The sequence below is a fragment of the Aythya ferina genome (assembly GCF_964211825.1).
Source record: "Aythya ferina genome assembly, chromosome: 1".
Taxonomy (NCBI): Eukaryota; Metazoa; Chordata; class Aves; order Anseriformes; family Anatidae; genus Aythya; species Aythya ferina.
The window spans coordinates 75,964,455-75,983,249 of record NC_140296.1 but is presented as its reverse complement, the minus strand read 5'-3'; the positions used below and the strand labels follow the sequence as shown (position 1 = coordinate 75,983,249).

Sequence of the window (18,795 nt, the reverse complement as noted above, 5' to 3'; positions counted from 1 at the left end):
TTTAAGAACAAGAAAGGTGTCCTCAGTTAGATGACTGATCTAACCAAGTTTGTTTATTCCACTGATCTCAAGGTAGAGACAGACACTGTCTCAGGGTAGAAGAGATCTCTCTGACTTCTTTTTTGTGTGAGTGTGTGTCTGTGTGATTTAATTCAGTTAGTCCAGCATTTAACAGAAGAGTGTGCTTAGCTTAAAGCCCAAGCAGCAATGGTATCCTATTAATGTCATTAGAATCACTTGTGCTTAGTTAAAAGCAGGTTTCTGTTCCTTGCTGTATGAGGGCTTTATTTTCCACAAATTAATGGATAGGACCATGTAAATCAAAATTCATGCAGTTTTTACTTGATGTACTTTCTGGTCCTTTTGGAGAGTCTTGCATTAGAAGGGATACTAGTTCCTTTTTTTTTTTTTTTTTTTTTTTTTTTTTGTGCTGGGGTCAAGCTCCTGGAACAGCTGGAAAGATTTTTGGAATGACTTGAACAATCCTGGGAGCTTGTGTGAAGGCATAGCTATAAACATATATAAAGACATGCACAAACACTATCTCCTCAAACATTAGCTAAGACAAAACTGCCTCCAAACTATAAGCTTCATCACTGTGGCAGCACGCCAGTGAATTCAAGCTCATATGCCTTGATGAGAGCAGAACTGCTGTGCTCAGAGACTGGTCTAGTTGGCTTGAGTACAGTGCATGCTAATGCATCTGTTTCTGCCTCTGGATTATGGTTGTTGAATATCCAGATAATAATTTTGTCTTGTGTTTAGAAGCACACAGATAAAAGTTATATACCTATAGTTTCCCGTAATTTTCTCTTTTGTAATTTTTTCTCTCCCATGTTTGACCCTTTAAAATCTGCTGTAGTGGAACAGCAGGTTACTCATGATAGTTTCATATTTGTCTATTTTCATTGTCCTTTAGCTTAATAAATAAATAAATAACATGTGGTACTATATTGGTTGTCTTGCTACAGTCAAGATAAAGGAGAGCTACAGTGTTTCCTGATCTGGGAAATGTGTTATCAGAAATTTAAACCAAAGCTGACATGGTTGACTTTTGGTAAACTTATGTCCCATGTAATCCATTTGTTTATTCACTTCAAGGCTGTTCATTATCTTTTCTTGTTAATTTATTTTAAATATTGTGTAATATTTAAATGTAATTAATAGGCTTTCAGTTCATGAATATGAACTCATGCATATTGATCTCTTAAATACAGAGGTTACCTCTGTTTTCTTCCTGGTAAATCTAGACAGGAAGTGTTAGGAAAGGTAGACTGAAAGGAGACTTCAATCAGTTCTCCACCAGTCTTACTTGATGAAATGCTTTCCTAGCTCTTAGATCACTTAACACTTGCCTGAGCCTTAACACAAGGGAATTGGAGTCAGGATTGTTACTAATGTTGTGACACAACATACTTCTCTAAGAGAACTGTCGGGTGAATTCTGTTTGAACCTACTAGGATGATCAGATCTATTCTTAAAAAATAAATAAATAAAATAATAATATTCATGTATTTTATATTTGTTTTTCAGAATAATGGGTCACTTGCTTGGTGCCAGAATCATAAACAATGTTCAAAGGTATGTTCCTTTTTTTTTTTTTTTTTCTCCCCCCTATCTCATTTATAAAGTTATCTTGTTGCTCTCATATTGTCTGTATATGAAACACTTTTCATCTTAAACTGTTTTCAGAATCACCTATTTATATTTTATTTGCAAATCTCAACCTGTAATGAAATATCCAAAATTAGAACCAGGTGATTTACTCTTTCAGGACAAAGGATTCATGTCTGAGGATAAGCATAAACGTGTATTTAAACCAATATAATTTTGTGGTTATCAGCAAATTTAAACCACCTAAAATCTGATTTATCATTTCTGTTTCAGTGTTTTTGAACATGAGAGTAAAATTGTCAATCACTTCAAAATATATACTCAATAGCACTGGGGTATGCCAGCATTCAACGTTTCTTTCAGTTTGGGTATTGAATTTTTAGCATGACACTGAATTTCTTTGAAGTGACTCTTGATACAAATTGCAGTGGGTTCACTGTTGCTCTAACCTATCCTGGCACTTTAATCTGGAAAGTTTAGAGGGTAGGTGAGCTAATAGTCAACTGATAGTGTAAGAATCTTTCTATGGTGTCTACATAGATGCAGCAATGATTTGGGAGCTTTTCTGTGTTGGAGTGGAATTACACGTTCTAGGAAATGACAGTTCATAAATGTAATGGAAGATGAGATGCATGTATTCACTGACTTGGAAATTCACCTGAAAATAGTGAAGTTTTCTCTAGTATTTTTGCCTACCTTCTGAAACTGTATTTCTACAATAATTTAGGCTTTTTATCCAGTAATTATTCTGTGAAGGGTGTATTTCAAGTGGGATTAAAACTGAGTAGCATTATAGTGTATTGTTTTCTTAATGTAATCTGTGTAAATACTGATGCTAACTCCTGATTTTTTAACATGACAATTTCTTCTTTATATTTAATAAGTGAGATTACTGGTTCACTGATAAGTGAATCTAGCTTCCGTTGCAGTGAGTGGGATTGGAAAAAGACCAATTTATTATTGACTGTTCCATTGCAGGAAAACAAAACAGAGCTGACCAGTTTTGTCAGTATTAAAATCTGGGTATAGCAGCATCGGTAAAAGAAGAGAGTGGAATGATTCCTATTAGTTCTGCCGCACTGCTAAGAATTGTGCCTCTGCAATGAAATCATATTGTTCTTGATGAAGGGGTGCTGAAAATTTGTTTAATCATAACTGAATTGCCTTTTAAGGAAAATGTAGATGTCTTGACCTGTACTGTTGTAATTTTCTTTTTCTTTTTCTTTTTTCTCTTTCCTTTTTTTTTTCTTTTCTATTTGCTTATCAAGGCTGCCATGATATTTATTCTGAAAGATTTTTCAATGGTTTATGCCTGACTAACAAGGAACAAGTCATACAAGAAAAGTTGTCCAGCTTTTAAAGTAAGGCAGAAATTATATGAACACCTCTCTGAGTCACTCCCAAGTTTGTAGAATCCACATAAAATGGATGAAAGGGTATTATGATTTTAAGGGTTACCTTTATTATATTAGTCTCTTAAAATCAGTGTGTGAATGATACAAATTAGTATTATTTTATAACACAAAATGTAATGAATCTTTAAGTTTTAAATTACTTAAGGTAATATGACTATGAAGTATATATTATGTTTTCTTTCTGAGAAAGATAATACATTTTGCTTAAGTAAGCAGCTTTGCCTTCTTGATAAAAAGAAATATAAACTTAGTCAAAATGTTAGCAGAGCTGAACATTAGCAGAACTAGGGAAAATATGCTTAAGGTAAGATTTGATCTTGTGTGTTCTGCAATGTAAAATAAAACAAGTGTGTTACATAACTGAAACATTCAAAGACATGTAGAAGATGGAGTTAACCTTCTAAAAATGCAAATTCCTTTCACTGCTTCTCAACACCTCAGTGAAAAGATTTTATGTGATTGTGATTTTGCTAAATATCTCAGATGATGTTTTTTTAAAGGATTCTCACAGTGTCCAACCTTATTTTGTGCTGGTGGTGTTCAGTGACACAGTTTTTTAAGACGATTTGTGGTAAGGTGCAGGTGACAGCAGACATCCAGTTATTTTGTTATCAGAGGGGGGTCTGAAACATAGAAGCACTGCTTGCTTGCACAAGTATTTGCATGTAGCTGGTACAACGCTAAAAGGTGATGTAGTTAATTTAGTAACTTTTCAATGATTTTACTCTTTCATGAAAATATCTCTAATTTTTAGAGTAGGCTCATCTTTTTACTTGTTACATAACCAACCACATTTTTTTTTAGATTTTTTTTTTTTTTTTCATTCTAAGGACAAATGATATAGCCTGTAAAAGTAGAATTCCTGGGAGAAAATTATCATTGTAAAACATCCAGTAGAGGGCTTTTGCATGTGATTTTTCTTCATTGCAGTCACCTTTGATATGTGTTTTGGCTTCAGTTTGCCTAGGCCTGAACTGGCAAAAAGCTGTTCCAAATCTTTCCCATTATTGTCTGTGAGAAAGACCAGTCTGGCGTACAATTCTTTAGAAATGTTGTGAACACACTTATGTACATAGAACAACTGGGAAAGATATTGCAATACTCGCATACTATGCAAATGATTTTTTTTTTTTGTCATGGAATTCTGTGGCCTTTATATTTAAGGACATTTCTGGAGTAGCAGATTGCTGTTGATAAGGTATTATTCAAGTTCATTTTGTCAGTGAAGTACCTCTAAAGTTATTTCAAACAATTATATCATTGCCTTCTAATATAAGTGTAGTCAACAACCATGAAGACGAATACCTTTGAGAACTACTAATTCAAAGAGATGCAAATCTAATGAACTAAAATGGTTGTTACTCTCACAGGAACAGTTGTAGATTGCTACCTACATCCCAACAGGATATTTTTGTTGTTTTGATGGAGCAAGTCACAAAACTGTGACTTTGAGCACCAAAATATGCACCAATGATTTTATATGTAATTTAATAAGATCTCTCCAGTGGTCTATTTTACAAGGTAAAACTCAAGAGAGCTTTTGGATGCATGCCCTGTTTTGACATTAGATGGGTAATTTCAATATGCTAAATATATTCTTTTATAATTAGGACTATTATATGTTCATTAAATAAATTGTCATTTTTGGTTGCAGTAGTTGATTTATTCACTGTCATCATGCACTCCTGCATCTTTCCTTGTACAGACTTCAGTGGAAGACTGAGGGCTTCCTTGGAATCTTACCAATTGCCCAGTTGGCTTCTACTGCCAATATGAGTATTGAGTTAAACGTGACAACTGTAGACTTGGCCTTTGCACTGTAGTAAGTGAAGTTTGTCATGAACTCATTTGGAAATAAATTTGAAATCATAGTTATTTTGTCTAACTTTGTTTGCAATTCTACTGTTTTGTTTGATAATATGGTCTTCATATTATTGCATAGTTTGTCTTTCTCTTTTTTCATGTTTAACTCTTTTCTATTCTGTTCGCTCATCTCACTGCCACTTTATGGTGGTATATACAAACCAAAAAATACACTTTGGAGTTGAAGTTTATTTTAAGGTTTACATGTTTTTCTACAGCTTTATCTGGAAGGAAAGTATTTGGTATGGTTGGTTAAAATTAAAATAGAATTAAAATAATGCTTGAGAATTATTACAAGCTAATGTATTGTATATGACAAACATCCACATGTTCTGTTTATACATCGATAAATCAGTGAATATTAATCTAGTAACTATCAGGTCATCAGGTCATGAAACTCTTTTGTTGTTGTTGTTTTAATCTCTTAGTACCTAATTTAATAACAAATATTTTAAGCATGAAGGTCAGTCTTGAAAACTTAATGGGCCTTTTTTTTTTTTTTTTTTTTTTTTTTTTCCTGGGGATATGAGAGCTTTTGGATTGCTATTGCCTGGTATATAACTTGCTTTATGTTCTGAGGTTCTATTCAGATGTTATAATGAATATTAAAATTTATAATTTTTTTTATAGTTCACTTTGTTCACTGGTAGATTACGGGCAGCCTGTCAGACTTGCTGAGTATTGTGAAGATGGGCTTATTAGCAACCTCATTAGAAACTGGAGCTGCAAAGTGTGAGAGACAAAGGGAGAGCAAAATGAAGCAAAAGGTCTGGGCTGGGCTCGATAGGTCTTTGCACACATTCATTGGATCAGGATCTGTATTTCAGTCATTCCCACTCATTTTGGGACACCACATGGATAAAAAGCTTGTTTAGGAAGAGAACGAGACAAGTAGACACGCCTTTCTTTTCTTCCACATGCACAACTAGATAAAAACCCAGTAGGAATCTGAGTTGGAAACCAGTAAAAATCCAGTAAGAATCTGGTAGGTTAATATACCTATGCAAATTAAACTTGAGTGTTGCATTGTAGCAGAATGCATAAGTTTCATATTGCAATTAAAAATATTTTCTTGGCTGTTACCACCAAAAAAAAAAAAAGGCAACAAAACAAAAATAAGTAAAATAATATTTTGACATGGATTACCTGTCATATAGAAATAAAACCTACTTTGGTCTCGTTCTGTTCCTCCTTTCTCCCTCCTGTTAGTCATATTTTCTCTGATATTTCATTAACATGATAATCTATTCTGTTATTTCATTTTAAAGAATTCAAACTTGCTTCCAACACAGCTATTCAATTAAATTTGATACAATTTGCAACCCTCAGTTGTACTGGAAAAGTTTCTTCTAGTTGACAGCATTTGGAAAAACACTTTTTAAATTATTTTTTTTCCCTGGGTTTAATGGCAGCCACTGGAGAGAAAAAGGTAGGTTGAATATGCAGTGTCTGAAATAGAATAAAGCAGTCTGCAAGGACAATTCAGATACTGCAAGGATAACATTTTTGCACTGGAGGCTTGCTCTTTTTGTACAAGATCCATAAACTTTTTTATGTTGTGTTTTGAGTTCTCCCACTAAACTCACATTTACTATTGAATTTAACCTTCAAATCTTTACATAATTCTTGTTTTAAAATTTTTCTTAACCATTCTTCTGAAAATCTTTGTGGTCTTTTGCACCTTCTCTCCACTAGTGTCACTATTTTGTATGGCTATCTGCCCGTTTCTTACAGATCTATCAAAGAATCAACCTGTTTAGGTTGGAATGGACTCTTGAGGTTTTTCTAGTGCAACCTCTGTGCTCGAGAAGTGTCGGCTAGAGCCAGTTGTTCAGTCCAGCCAGGTTGTGAGCATCTCCACAGACAGACCACAACCTCTTGGCAGTCTGTTCCAGTATTTGACCACTCTCACAACAATTTTTTTCTTACCTTCAGATTATATTTTGTATTTTATAACTTGTGTCCATTGCCTCTTGTCTGGTCAGTGGGCACTACTGAGAAAAGTGGCTATGTCTTCTTCATTCAACCCTGTTAAGAATTTTTACCCATGGATAATGGCCTTCATTTTTTCCAGGCTGAACTGTCCCAGCTCTCTCAGCCTCTCTACGTATGGTGGATACTCCAGTCCCTTAATCATATTCGTGGCCCTGTTTTCTTCTTTCTTACTTCCGCTTTCTAAGCCCCAAATGACTCCTGTCTGCTGTCATTCACAAGACCCCTTCCTGTGTTTAAATCCCAATATATTCTATCATTTTATTAACAGTGAGTATTGCTAAACTATATGCAATCACTGTTACTGTTCTGTCCTTGCTAGTCTGCTTTTACATTGTGAGCTCCATAAGCACAGAGGCCATTCTTCTCAAGTGCTTGGAAGTGCTGAGCACATAACAGGTGCTTCCCTATAAAAACAGCAATGAGTCAAATGCTGGTGAGAATAACATGAAATGACAAAGTGCTCTACATTGACGCTGGTTTAGTGAAAAATGTATTTTGGCCCGGGGTGGGGTGGGGGCAGAGTGACCGGGAAAGGCATATTCAAAGACTTCATGAAGTAGAGATTTTTTTTTTTTTTTTTCAGCAACTGAACCAGCAGGCATAATTTAGAGCTGCATGTGCAGTGGCATTTACAAGGACTATAGATAAATGGGGATCATCATAATGCTCTGTGAATTGCAATACAGCTTTCTTGTTCCCAGCAGTCAAGGCAGTGGTCCCTGATTGATTGATTCTGCAGGAAGGCTGAAAGGCTATTTTTGAGTTTTCAGGACTGAGAGGAGAATGTGAAAATAAAGATAAATAAGTTTACAAATGCTGCAGCCAAATAAATATACTTTTTCAAAAAGATAACCTTGATCTCTTTTTAGAATAAGGCACACTCCTGAATCCAGTCTGTGAGCAATTGTTCCAGGCTTCCAACTGAGCTCTTTCCAAAGATAATGCAGGTGGAAAGATGAGTTAATGGTTTAAACAATTAGAGATTTGATGCACTCTTCCATCTGTCAAAGCCCACTGAAATGAAAGCTTGCAGTTTTAATTTGTGCCTCCAGCATCTAACTCAGTCTGAAATGGTGTCAGTGATTTGCCCTGCCCACAGTACTGTCATTCTTATGGTAAGCGCTCTGTGCTCACATGCTGGGAGACTTTTATCAAACATATTAGTGTGCATTTGAGAGATCATTAGCCTGAAGTAGCTGGAACATTCCAGGTTTATGAGCCTGGAAACTCACATCTCTGCTGGAAAGTATGTTGAGCCACTCTTATTTACACAAGAAAGCTACAGAAAGATAGGGATAGCTGTAAAATTTAAGAGTAGTGGTTCTTAGTATTGTCGGTCAATCACGATTTAAGTACTAGCCATGAGAGGTGAGATAATAGCTGTTTTGATTTTTGGAAAAAGAAAAAAATAATAATGAAAATTTCCATCTTGACCTGTTAGACAGTATTTTTCTTTCATCTACTAAAAGATAGGATTAAACCATTTAATAGAAACAGAGGAATTTATCAGATCATTGGTGTGCTGAATAGATAAAATAAACCTGAGCAGATATGAATTTAAAAGGCAGTTGTTTTGCCTATTCCTTGCATTCCTGTGGATGGTTTTTTTTTTTATTATATTCATATATAGAAAGGTAGAGGGGGCAACAAAGGTAGACAACAATAGTTGTTAGATGATTAAAGCTAAAATAGCTAAGAAATAGTTCAACTGAAGTTTCTGGACATTTTTGTTAGTGAAAATAGAAGAAAGCTTTGTGGTTCAGTGTTTATACAAACGCATTAGTGTATAAATGTGCTGTGATGCTAGGAATCCCTTTGTTCATTAAGGGTCTTGAAAACTGACAAACGAACAGAGTTAAAATCCAAAGAATGCTTATAGTGCTTTGTAATCCTCAGATCTGTTGCTCTATATTTGTAAATATTAAGCTTTCTTTTTTAAGTATCAAAAAAGCAGTTTTTTTTTTTTTTTTAAGTATCAGGAAAACATGGGGTGTTAAAACAAAGAGAAATGAAGAAAGTTCATATTCTTCACAATTGCCATGTTGAGTCAAGTTGGTCATCTTTCCATTCTCATATGCTGTTACCAAGTAGACAGGTAAACTTGCAGGTGTAGAATAACTTGCTGTTAGAAAAACTTACTTAATCCCTACTACTTATTGTTGGGTGGAACTGTGAAATATAAAGGACATGTCCTAGACACTAGTTTTGGTTTCTCAGCTTTTACTGTTCACTGTTCAACTTACACTATTTTTGTCTTGAAGAGTACATCTCTGGGACTCATGGAAGGTGTTGTGTTGGCCTTCACTCTGAATGGTTCTTTCGATAAGTTTCTGTTGGTATGACAAATGGTTAGAATTTAGTTCTTTTCATTTTTCTTCTGGCAAAAGCTAATCACCACTACTAGAACCCTTACGATAGGTCCCTACCTATACTGTAAAGGATCATGCTGGTTGTCTGTTGCTGAACAGCAGTTTTTCATTGATTTCGAATTCTGCTGAGTTTCTCATTGAGTTTCTCAATGGGTTTCTCATTGATCTTCATCACGGTTACACAGAAAAGGATGGCAGTTTTGGAGCTTGCTTTTCTGGCTAGTTGTAGTGTCTGGTCCACTTGCTAATGTAGGTAAGCAAGTCTGTTTATTATGTTGCTTGAAATTTGAACTAAAGAATACTGAGAAAGATGAGTCAATGCTGTGCATAACCTGCCAAAGAATAAGTGGCCCTCTTTCAGGGAGAAAGGATACAAAATTGTCATTAGCAGCTGAATTGTGCGGCTTTGAGGGTAATAGCATAGGAGTCTCAACTCTGATCTCAAAAATGCATACGTTGGCTTTAGACCTTAGTCTTCATACTCTATACTAAATACAAAAATACACTTCAGCTAAGGAGAGAAATGTGTGCTTGGGCACGCACGCACACACACACGACAGATATTTATTGAGTCTGGCATTCTGAAGCACTAAATGCTTCTTTAACTTAGCTTTTTCTGCTTCAGTGAACTCTGCTCAGAATCCAGGGATATTCAGACTGCAGAACCCTTTGTTTTGAGGTATTTGAGCACAAAAATAATCCCTTCCTAGAAACTTTTGAAATAGCAACTGAGCTATGCAGCCTAATCAACTGTAAATCTTTGCCATCTAGCAAGCAGTTGATTAAGTAACATCTAGCAGAAGGCCAATCATCACTGGAGCAATACTGGTCAGACACTAAAGACAGACAGTACTACTGAGACTAAGACAAATGAGCAGTAAATCTGCTTTAGAGCAAGCAACAGATTTTTGTTATATCCTTTTATATCTTTAGAGTTTTCTCAGGTCTCTCACCACCCAGTTTGCTCAAACATTGTATGTATTTTTTCCTCATCTTTCAATAATTTTGCAGTTGGTATGCAAAGGGAAATATGTAACATACAACTGTATTTGAGATTTTGATTTCCCAAATACAATTTTAGTTCCTTAAGCTCAGCTGCATGAATGCCACTCTGGAATTTTAATAGCTCACATAAGTCAGAGAATCTGTACAAAATTTATAACTTTGCAGTTGAGATAAGAATCTTAATTTTGTCTTATTAAATTACATTTCATTAACGTAATTAATTCCTGATGCAAAACTGGCTGTAATAATCTGTTTAAATGTATGCTCCTTTTCTCTTCTTGTGGGAGACAACTGCAGAGTTAAATCAAATATAGCTCTAGTTAAGTGACAAAGACAAAATGTACTTGCATTGACCTGTAATGTAGTAATAAAATATATTCAAGCAACTGTAAAGGGACAGAGCCTGAAAACCATGCATGTCTCCATCTTAAACTTGACTTTGATATCAGTTTTGCTTGATTAGAACAGGGCCTTATCCAAAACCCACTGGGGTAAGGAATACTGACTTTAAACAATCTTTATATCCATCAATAAGGCAAGATTGTGTTTTTTCAAGTGACTAACCTTGGAGTTCCTCCATTACCATAACATTGGAGGAGATATAAAAATGTGTTTAACTGGTTGAGGATACTGTGCTGAGAGGAAGCCAACTGTCTTTGAGGCACACAGTCAAGGAGGTAAAAGCCCTTACAATTCAAGCACTGAGTTGTAAGGAGTGCATTGAAATAGAAGTGGGAACTATGGCTGTTTTCCACTTCTGAGTTCCTGCATATAATTGGGAAACTGTCTGAACACAGAAGCATAGTCTGTCTTGAAACAGAACTTACAGGTTATATTTTGTACACCCAGTGTGATATTTAATCAGGCATTAAAGAGTTAATTGCCTTTTAACACTGTGTGTCTAGTAGAATAACTTTCTATGCTCAGCAAACAAAAATGTTTCTGAGAGAATATGGTGTCAAAGAGCTGTTCTTGTGCCATAGATGTTAAGCAGATATCCTCACTGATTTTCATTGGAGATTTCTGCCTAAAATCTGTTCAGGTTATAGTGTCAGGTTAATTGATCAGAAAGGTAGGTGTTTTGTTTGTTTGTTTGTTTGTTTTTGTCAGTTCTTCTGTAGTAACCTTGCTTATTCTGTGAATTACAGATATGCAATTTGATTTTTGTCGATCCAAATGTTTTTAGCTATTTCAATAGCCTGAAGAATTTAAACACATAGAGGCAGCATAGAACTATACAGACAGAAGTCCCCAGAAGTGAGATGCTGGCAGAAAGCAGCTGCAGGAGAATGCTTAGGCTTGTTTTACAATACTGTAACATTTCTGAAGTTAGATATGTATTTGAATAAGGTATAGAGGCTACTATGCACAGTCTAATTTAAAATTGGTTTGCATCCTCATTTTACACAAGGTGAAGAATACACAAGCTATTAACTAAAACTGAAAATCATATCCATATTTTTTTCATATTGATACATATGAATATTAAATGAATATTACATATATGAAGACGTATTTCGAGCTCATTGTCAGCATAAGTTCCTCAGGCAGGACTAGCAGCAGGATGTGCTATATGGAAATGAAAGAAGACAAAGGATAACTGTTAAGCCTTTTGGGTACTGGTACATACAGGCATAAAAGGGATTTACTTTTTCAGGAAGGTGTTTTCAGCTTTTGTGTTTAGGAATGAAAAATTTCCATAATGAATTCTGGAAAGGTGTTTTTGCTCTGGAGTATAAACCAGTAATTTTGGAGTTATGAACAAAGGTATTTACTCTAGAATAACTGATGTTCTGGCTTTAAGATGTAAAACCCATGGACTCCACCAAATGTTAGAGTTTGCAGCCTCTGATTTTGGATAAGGAAAACAGGTATCTATGTTTTTCTGGCAGAGAGGTGATGTTATTGTTGTATGTCTATATATGAATAAATCCAAAATATGTTAAGTACCCACAATGAATTAAGGCTTGGGCAGGAAAAAATAAAAATAAGTTACAACACTTGGGATTTGAACTGATACTTTGAGGATACTAGCGATTTTCCAGAGTTGGGAATCCAGAATCAATTTTTAAAGACATTTCTTCTTAGGAATGAAATATCTCCTATTATGATTTATGTGAAACCTTTATTTAAGTTGTAACTGAATTTTTAACTCATTTGGGATAGAAATACATCTATTTGCTCTGCATAAATGTGAACATCCTTTTAGCCCTTGGAAACATGGCTAACAACCAAGATGGTGTATAAAGTTGTTACTTTAGCATTGCTTATACCTTGTGCCTGCTTGGAGCAGACTTTATCATCAAGTGGATTCTGATGTGCTGCTCTTTGTAATTCCTTCAGTTTGGCCTGAGAATACTATTCGGAAAGGCTGGTTTGTGCAGCCCTTGTTAGGAGGAGTACTAACCATGCTTACTTCTGGGTGGCATGAGTGCTCAGGGGAGGTATGGTCAGACCCAGCAGGCAGAGATCAGTCTGGCTACACTTGTTAATTTTTGTTTGGATCTGGACCATATTGCTGAGTGATATCTGAGGGTCTCATTATTCACTCACTGGGTGGCAGGAATAATGGAGTATGAGCATGGGAGGGAATCAGAGTTTTCTGGGTGAGATTTTTGTAAGGTTAGGTGTTGCTGCCATAAAGAAGCACTGAGCCAGTAAGAGCTGAAAAGTAACTATTTTAATCGATGACAACATTACCAAACCTGTCTTGGAAGATCATCAGCTGAACAAATACTTTTTAAAGAGCTGCTGGTGTCTCAGAGAAAACCTCCAACAGCTTTCTACTGGAGATCTCTTCTACCCATATATTATTTAAGGTTCTACTTTCCTACTATTGTTTATCGTTGAAGGTATCTGCATGGCAGAAGTATTGTGTTTCTTTAGAGTCCAGCTGTTTCTGCTACGTGATTTGCTCATCCAAAGTCATCATTCACTTAGTATCATCATGTATAACTATTACAAAAATTGTGATCTTTCTTTTTTGGTGGGGTCATGATACAGAAAATAATCACCCTTTAATTGCTCATTTTCTTCAACAGATGAATTAAATCTTTCAGTTTCATAACTGAATATTTTAAAATTAATCTATAGTTATATAATACATTTGAATAACAAATCAGGTATTTAAAAAAAGAAGAGAGAACTGGTTGGTTTCCTTCTGGTCTTGTTTTCTGCTTTTAATTTTTGCCCTAACATTAAATAAACTGAAACCAGGAGAACTAAAATGTAATTTTATTGTGTGGAAATATTATTGTTGTTGTTGTTGTTGTTAAAGGATAATAGTGGTGTATAAAATCACAGTGTTCATTCAGAGTAATATCTGGCTTTAAGGGAAATCATCTGATTTTCATGTTTCCTAGATTTAATAAGGGCTTTAAAGTATTGCAGAAAGAATAATTTAATTCCTTAAATGGCAAGTAAGTAGGTCATAAGCATCTTCAGGGAAAGGCTTATTTGTCTTTGTTATTTCTGGGTTCACCATTCTGCAAATTCATTTTATAACATACTTGAAAGTAGTTACTGGTAAGGAAGTAGGTATATCTATATGTTTGTTTTTTTTTTTTTTTTTTTTGAAGATGTCCTTTTAATTGTTATTCAGGTGACATTGACAGTAAAATAGATTTGCAAATACAATTCATATTCATTAATGTTTTTAATCACTAAAACATGAAGACTGAATGAAACAAATTCAGCTCTTCTTATTCTTTTTACTATTCAAATGGTAGGAAGATTGTCAGCTGTGATACTGATTTAGTTCGCATTATTAAAGCGTATAACATGCTTATTGGCTACTTAAACTTGTACTTTTGGCAGATTATACCAAAACATTTAAGACATTTATGGTATTCTATAAAAGTAATGGTGAGAGGACAGCATGGCAGTGAAGGGGCAGTGAACAGGCAGCATCTTAGTGTAGGCAGATCAACATGCACATCTATGCAGAAAACACAATCTTCCATTTGTTAGAAAATGAGCTGCAGTTTTTCTTGACTAAATTTACCTTTTATTCAAAAAAATAAGCTCAACATGGAAAAAAAAAATATATCACAATAATTGGAAGGTTTTTTTTTTTTCCTTCCCGAGTTGTCATGGTTTTCTGAGTAGATCAGTGCAATTCGAGCAGATGCTTGTGTGGCAAGTGTGTTTTGTGTTTGCACAGAAACTTACTTGCTTGATCTTTTGATTCAGAGTGACATTTTAACTGCATTGCAGTTTGTTTGTTTGTTTTCCTGGGGAAAAGTTGAGATACCTCAATACAGTTGTACTTTTTATTGTAGTTTTATCAAATTGTGAATTTAGGAGAAAGCTCTTGAATATGTTTTATAGGGCTGTCATAGAAAGCTAGTGCATTTTTTCTTTATTACTAACATTTGTTAGGTGATGACAGGTTATCAAACAGTACAGAGCTGTTTAACACCTTTGAAGAAGACAATAAAGAGAATAGTGACACTTGCTTAACAAGAAACACAACGTGTTTTGGGAAATCTGTCATTGAGAAGACAGGCCTGTAAAGATGTCAGGCCTATTTTGACCTTTCTGCCCCTTGTTTGTGTTCTACTGTTTCAGCTTTGCAAATGACTCCACATTTGGTACTTGACTTGAAAGTAAACATCATATAACCTGGAAGCGATATGAACATGTTTGAAAAATGGAGGCAAAAAATGGTTTCTGTAATGTCTGCAATTGCATTTCAAAACACTGACTACACTTTCTGTTTATGGCTCCAGAATATTATTAAAGAAAGTCAAAATATTTTTCCTATTTAAATAAATCATATATGTAGTTATTTTGGGGTGGTCTGTCAAAGTGGTTAATGTCCGAGTACTACTGATGCATAGTGTGTCTACAGTAATCCAAGCTCCTCTATGATGATGTATGACATGCAGTTTGCATGCTCTGTGCTATATTTTATCAACATTTTGCTAGCATGATATTCTGACCTTGTCTGATTGGTGATCTCATTTACTGTGAATGTTGCAAGAACAGTAAACAAAGCCTGGAAGAGTTGTCAAGCTGCCAAGTTGTATTGTTCTGTATCTTTTCAAGACAATGCCACAAAAATTTATCTGTCTTGACACCTTTGTCTCTTGTATTAAAAAAGCCTTAACCAACTTCTCTTTAGTTTCGTGGCCTACCAACTAAAAATGCCACATCGTATAAAGAGAACAGGTGGAAAGGCTTTTAAGAAAAAGCCTCAGGGTGATGGAATAAGAAAAAAATAACAGTAACTGAAATATATAAGGGATTCTGAAATTGAAGAGATTGCTTGTTAAAAAGAGTGTATGAAACATTTAAGAAACACTTCTGTGTTATAATTTATAAACTACTATGAATAAAACTGCGTAAACATGTTGTAGAAATACATTCAGTAGGAGCATACTTTTTTCTTGCATGGATCCAGCAGCCATTTACAAATGTTAGTGAATGCAGTAATCCTGTAACAGTTTTGTTTTATTGTGTTTTCCTTTCTCCGCCTTTCACTCCCTTAAGAAACCTATAAAAGAGAAATGTTCCACTCTGTTCCAACTGTAGGAGGGTTTTGTGTCTCACTCCTTAGGCTCTCTGGAAAATCTGAACCTAAATCTGTGCATAATTTACTTTAAATTGAATATTGAGCTTTTTAAATTGGATTATTTAAATTTGCCTCATTGTAGAGTTTTATGTATGAAAGATAAGCACAGGATATAGAATTCACATCTTGATAATGTGGCTGTACTTTAATTGCTTAAGCTAGCTTTTGTAACTACTTTTGCTTTTAATGTAAGCTGTTGTTGACAGTATGCATAATGAATCGATATTTATAAACAATGAGAACTTCAAAAGTGAAGGAAGTATACAACAAAGTGGCTGCCAGAGTAAAAGTATGATTATACCATAGTTTTGCTGGGATTTGGGTGTAAGGTCTCTATAATTTATTTATAAGAAAGTTAATCATCTTCTAGTTGAACAGTTAAACACTGAGGACATCTCGTTGGCGTCGTCTTGTGCCTCAGCCAATTGACAGAATATAAGCTTCTGTACCCATCCCTCCCAGCACTTTCAAAGCACAGTGAAGCTTATTATAAATGAATGACTCATACATAGGGTGGAACAAATGCACCATTGGTAGCCTACAGAGATAATAACACTGACCTCCGGTCATTTTACAAGAGAACTCTCTTGTGTAGGTCGACTTCCCACTGCTTTAAACCCAACCAAAATAGCCTATTCACAGGGAAATGGATTGACAGATTAGAGATTTATATGCACAAATATAGGCATTAGCAGCCTGGTCTCTGCACTTCAGTACATGAGAGATAGTTTAAATGATCTGGCCACTAAAACCAATGGGACATTTTTCTGTAAAGAAGTGGGTTTGTAAGCTTCCTTTGGACTTCCTGAAATATGTAGGGCAAACATAAAGGTTCAATCTTGAAGCGTGTGTTTATGCAAGACTCCCAGTAATGTGAAGATGTTCAGAAATAAGGCTTATGATAGAACTGATATCTCATAGTTGATGTTAGGTCTAACTGAAAGAAGACAAAACTTTGAGTTCTAAGTCAACATAAGCTTAAATATGCATTGCTTGTTTTCTCCCTTTTAATATATGTGTACACACAAAATGAGTAATCAAGAATACATAATTTTGTAAAATTACAGATTTTAACATTTTTCAAATACTATCTATTTTTGGATGATCTTGATATATGAAATTTAAGCTTTAAAATATGGAAGTGATAAACACACTAATTCAATTTTTTACTGGACAAAGTATGAATTGTGTCATGTAATTTCATCTTCCAGTATTAATGTTCATGTAACACAGTTTGTCAATTGATCTGGTCTACCCAGTGTATAGTAGGAAGAAATTTTATTTGTGCCTGTTTGCAGAAAGAAATGTGTTCTTCTGCCTATTTTAACAAAAGGTTATATGGAGAAGAATCATTTCAGAGCAGATGACAAATTACTGAAAAGACATTTTTATTGTAGAATAGCATTCTCTCACTGAGGAAAGAAAAACAAAGAAAGAGCAAGAGAGAGCAGGGAGGAGGGAGAGGGGGGAGAAACTTTCCCCCTTGCATTCTCTAACACTAATTTAAGGAAAAACACATGAAGGACATTTTTTCTTCTTCTTTTGCTGTTCTTTCAATTTCCTTTAAAGGATGAGAATCTTAACAGGATATTTTTTTTTTTTTTTTTTTTTTTTTTTTTCCTCAACCTCTTCATACAGAATTCTATGATGTCAGGTCCGATCTAACAAAAAGTTTTTTTTTAAAATTATTGTTCCAATTATGTTCTACCTGCAGAAAGCAGACAAATAACTCACTAATATTTGATTTATAGAGAATAAAGTAGTAGAAATGTGTTGGAAATTTATGTGAAAGAAAATCACAAAATTACAAATGGGGAGCTTCAGTGCACGTATAGCAGCCTCATTCTATGTGTGATATAAGACTTTATGACTAGATCTTATAATGTAAGATACTGTGATATATTTTCAAGATGTTAATTATCTTAAGCTGTTTGGATATCATCATCTTCTACTGAAAGCACTAAACATGCTCCTTGTTTAACTGTTCCTACACTGTGAACCTTTTAATTTTCTTATTAACTGAGAAAATCATTCTTGTTGATTAGAAATACAGTATGTACCTATATATCTCTACACATCTGAAAATAATTCTTATTCTCACTGAAGCAGATGAATTGATGTTGGCAATGACATTCAATTACCTGGCTCAGGAGGCTTTTTTGAGATCTGAATCCAGAGATCTTGGTCACTCCTCCCACAAGACAAATACAGCATTGAACTTCCAGGGGCTTTTCTTACTTTGTACCGGGACAAATCCTTATTGAAAATCAAGACACTGCAGTGATACAAGGTCTTTTTCCAGCAATAACTGCCTTCAAGTGGAAGAATTTGCAATTGGGCTGCAGCCTTACAGTGATTTTCTGTTTGGAAGTTGCAGAAGGTAGCTTAGAAATTAGCATTAATTCTTTTCAGCTGGCTAATGATGGAGGTTTTCAATAAACCACATTGGGTATTATCCCTGGAAGTCTTCAAAAGACGTTTAGATGTAGAGCTTAGGGATATGGTTTAGTGGGGACTGCTAGCGTTAGGTCAGAGGTTGAACTCGATGATCTTGAGGTCTCTTCCAACCTAGAAATTCTGTGATTCTGTGATTCTGTGGGTAGAGAATGTCAATTTTTATACGTAACTCATATTTTCATAGTTGTGTTTTCACATATCTGGGATTTTAAAAAATAACACGAAGAAACTTCTATCTGGGGAAGGTAAAACATTTTTACTTATTTTTATTTCTGCTGCATTATCTAAGTAAAACAGTATCTGCCTATATAGAAATGCATAATTCTCAAATATGCTCATTTCTCTTTCTTTTTAAATTCCACTTGCTTAAACTCTGTTTTTAAAGGTCTGTGTGCTTGAAAAGCCTTTTGATTCAATTATGTGGATAAGGCTTAACCTTTGTAATGACTTCTGCTAACATTTACAAGATTATGCCTTTGTTAGAGGGAGTTGGCATGAAAAG

At 34.7% G+C, this 18,795-nt stretch overlaps 1 protein-coding gene across 2 annotated transcripts in view; it reads left to right on the top strand.

Moving 5' to 3' along the window:
• The window catches only part of ANOS1 (anosmin 1), a 136,992-nt gene that overhangs the window by 24,929 nt on the left and 93,268 nt on the right, over positions 1-18,795 (top strand). For both annotated transcript variants that reach the window (XM_084519075.1, XM_084519074.1), the window contains exon 2: positions 1,534-1,581. In XM_084519075.1, the coding sequence (XP_084375201.1) occupies positions 1,534-1,581 (48 nt within the window). The remainder of the gene's footprint in view (positions 1-1,533; positions 1,582-18,795) is intronic.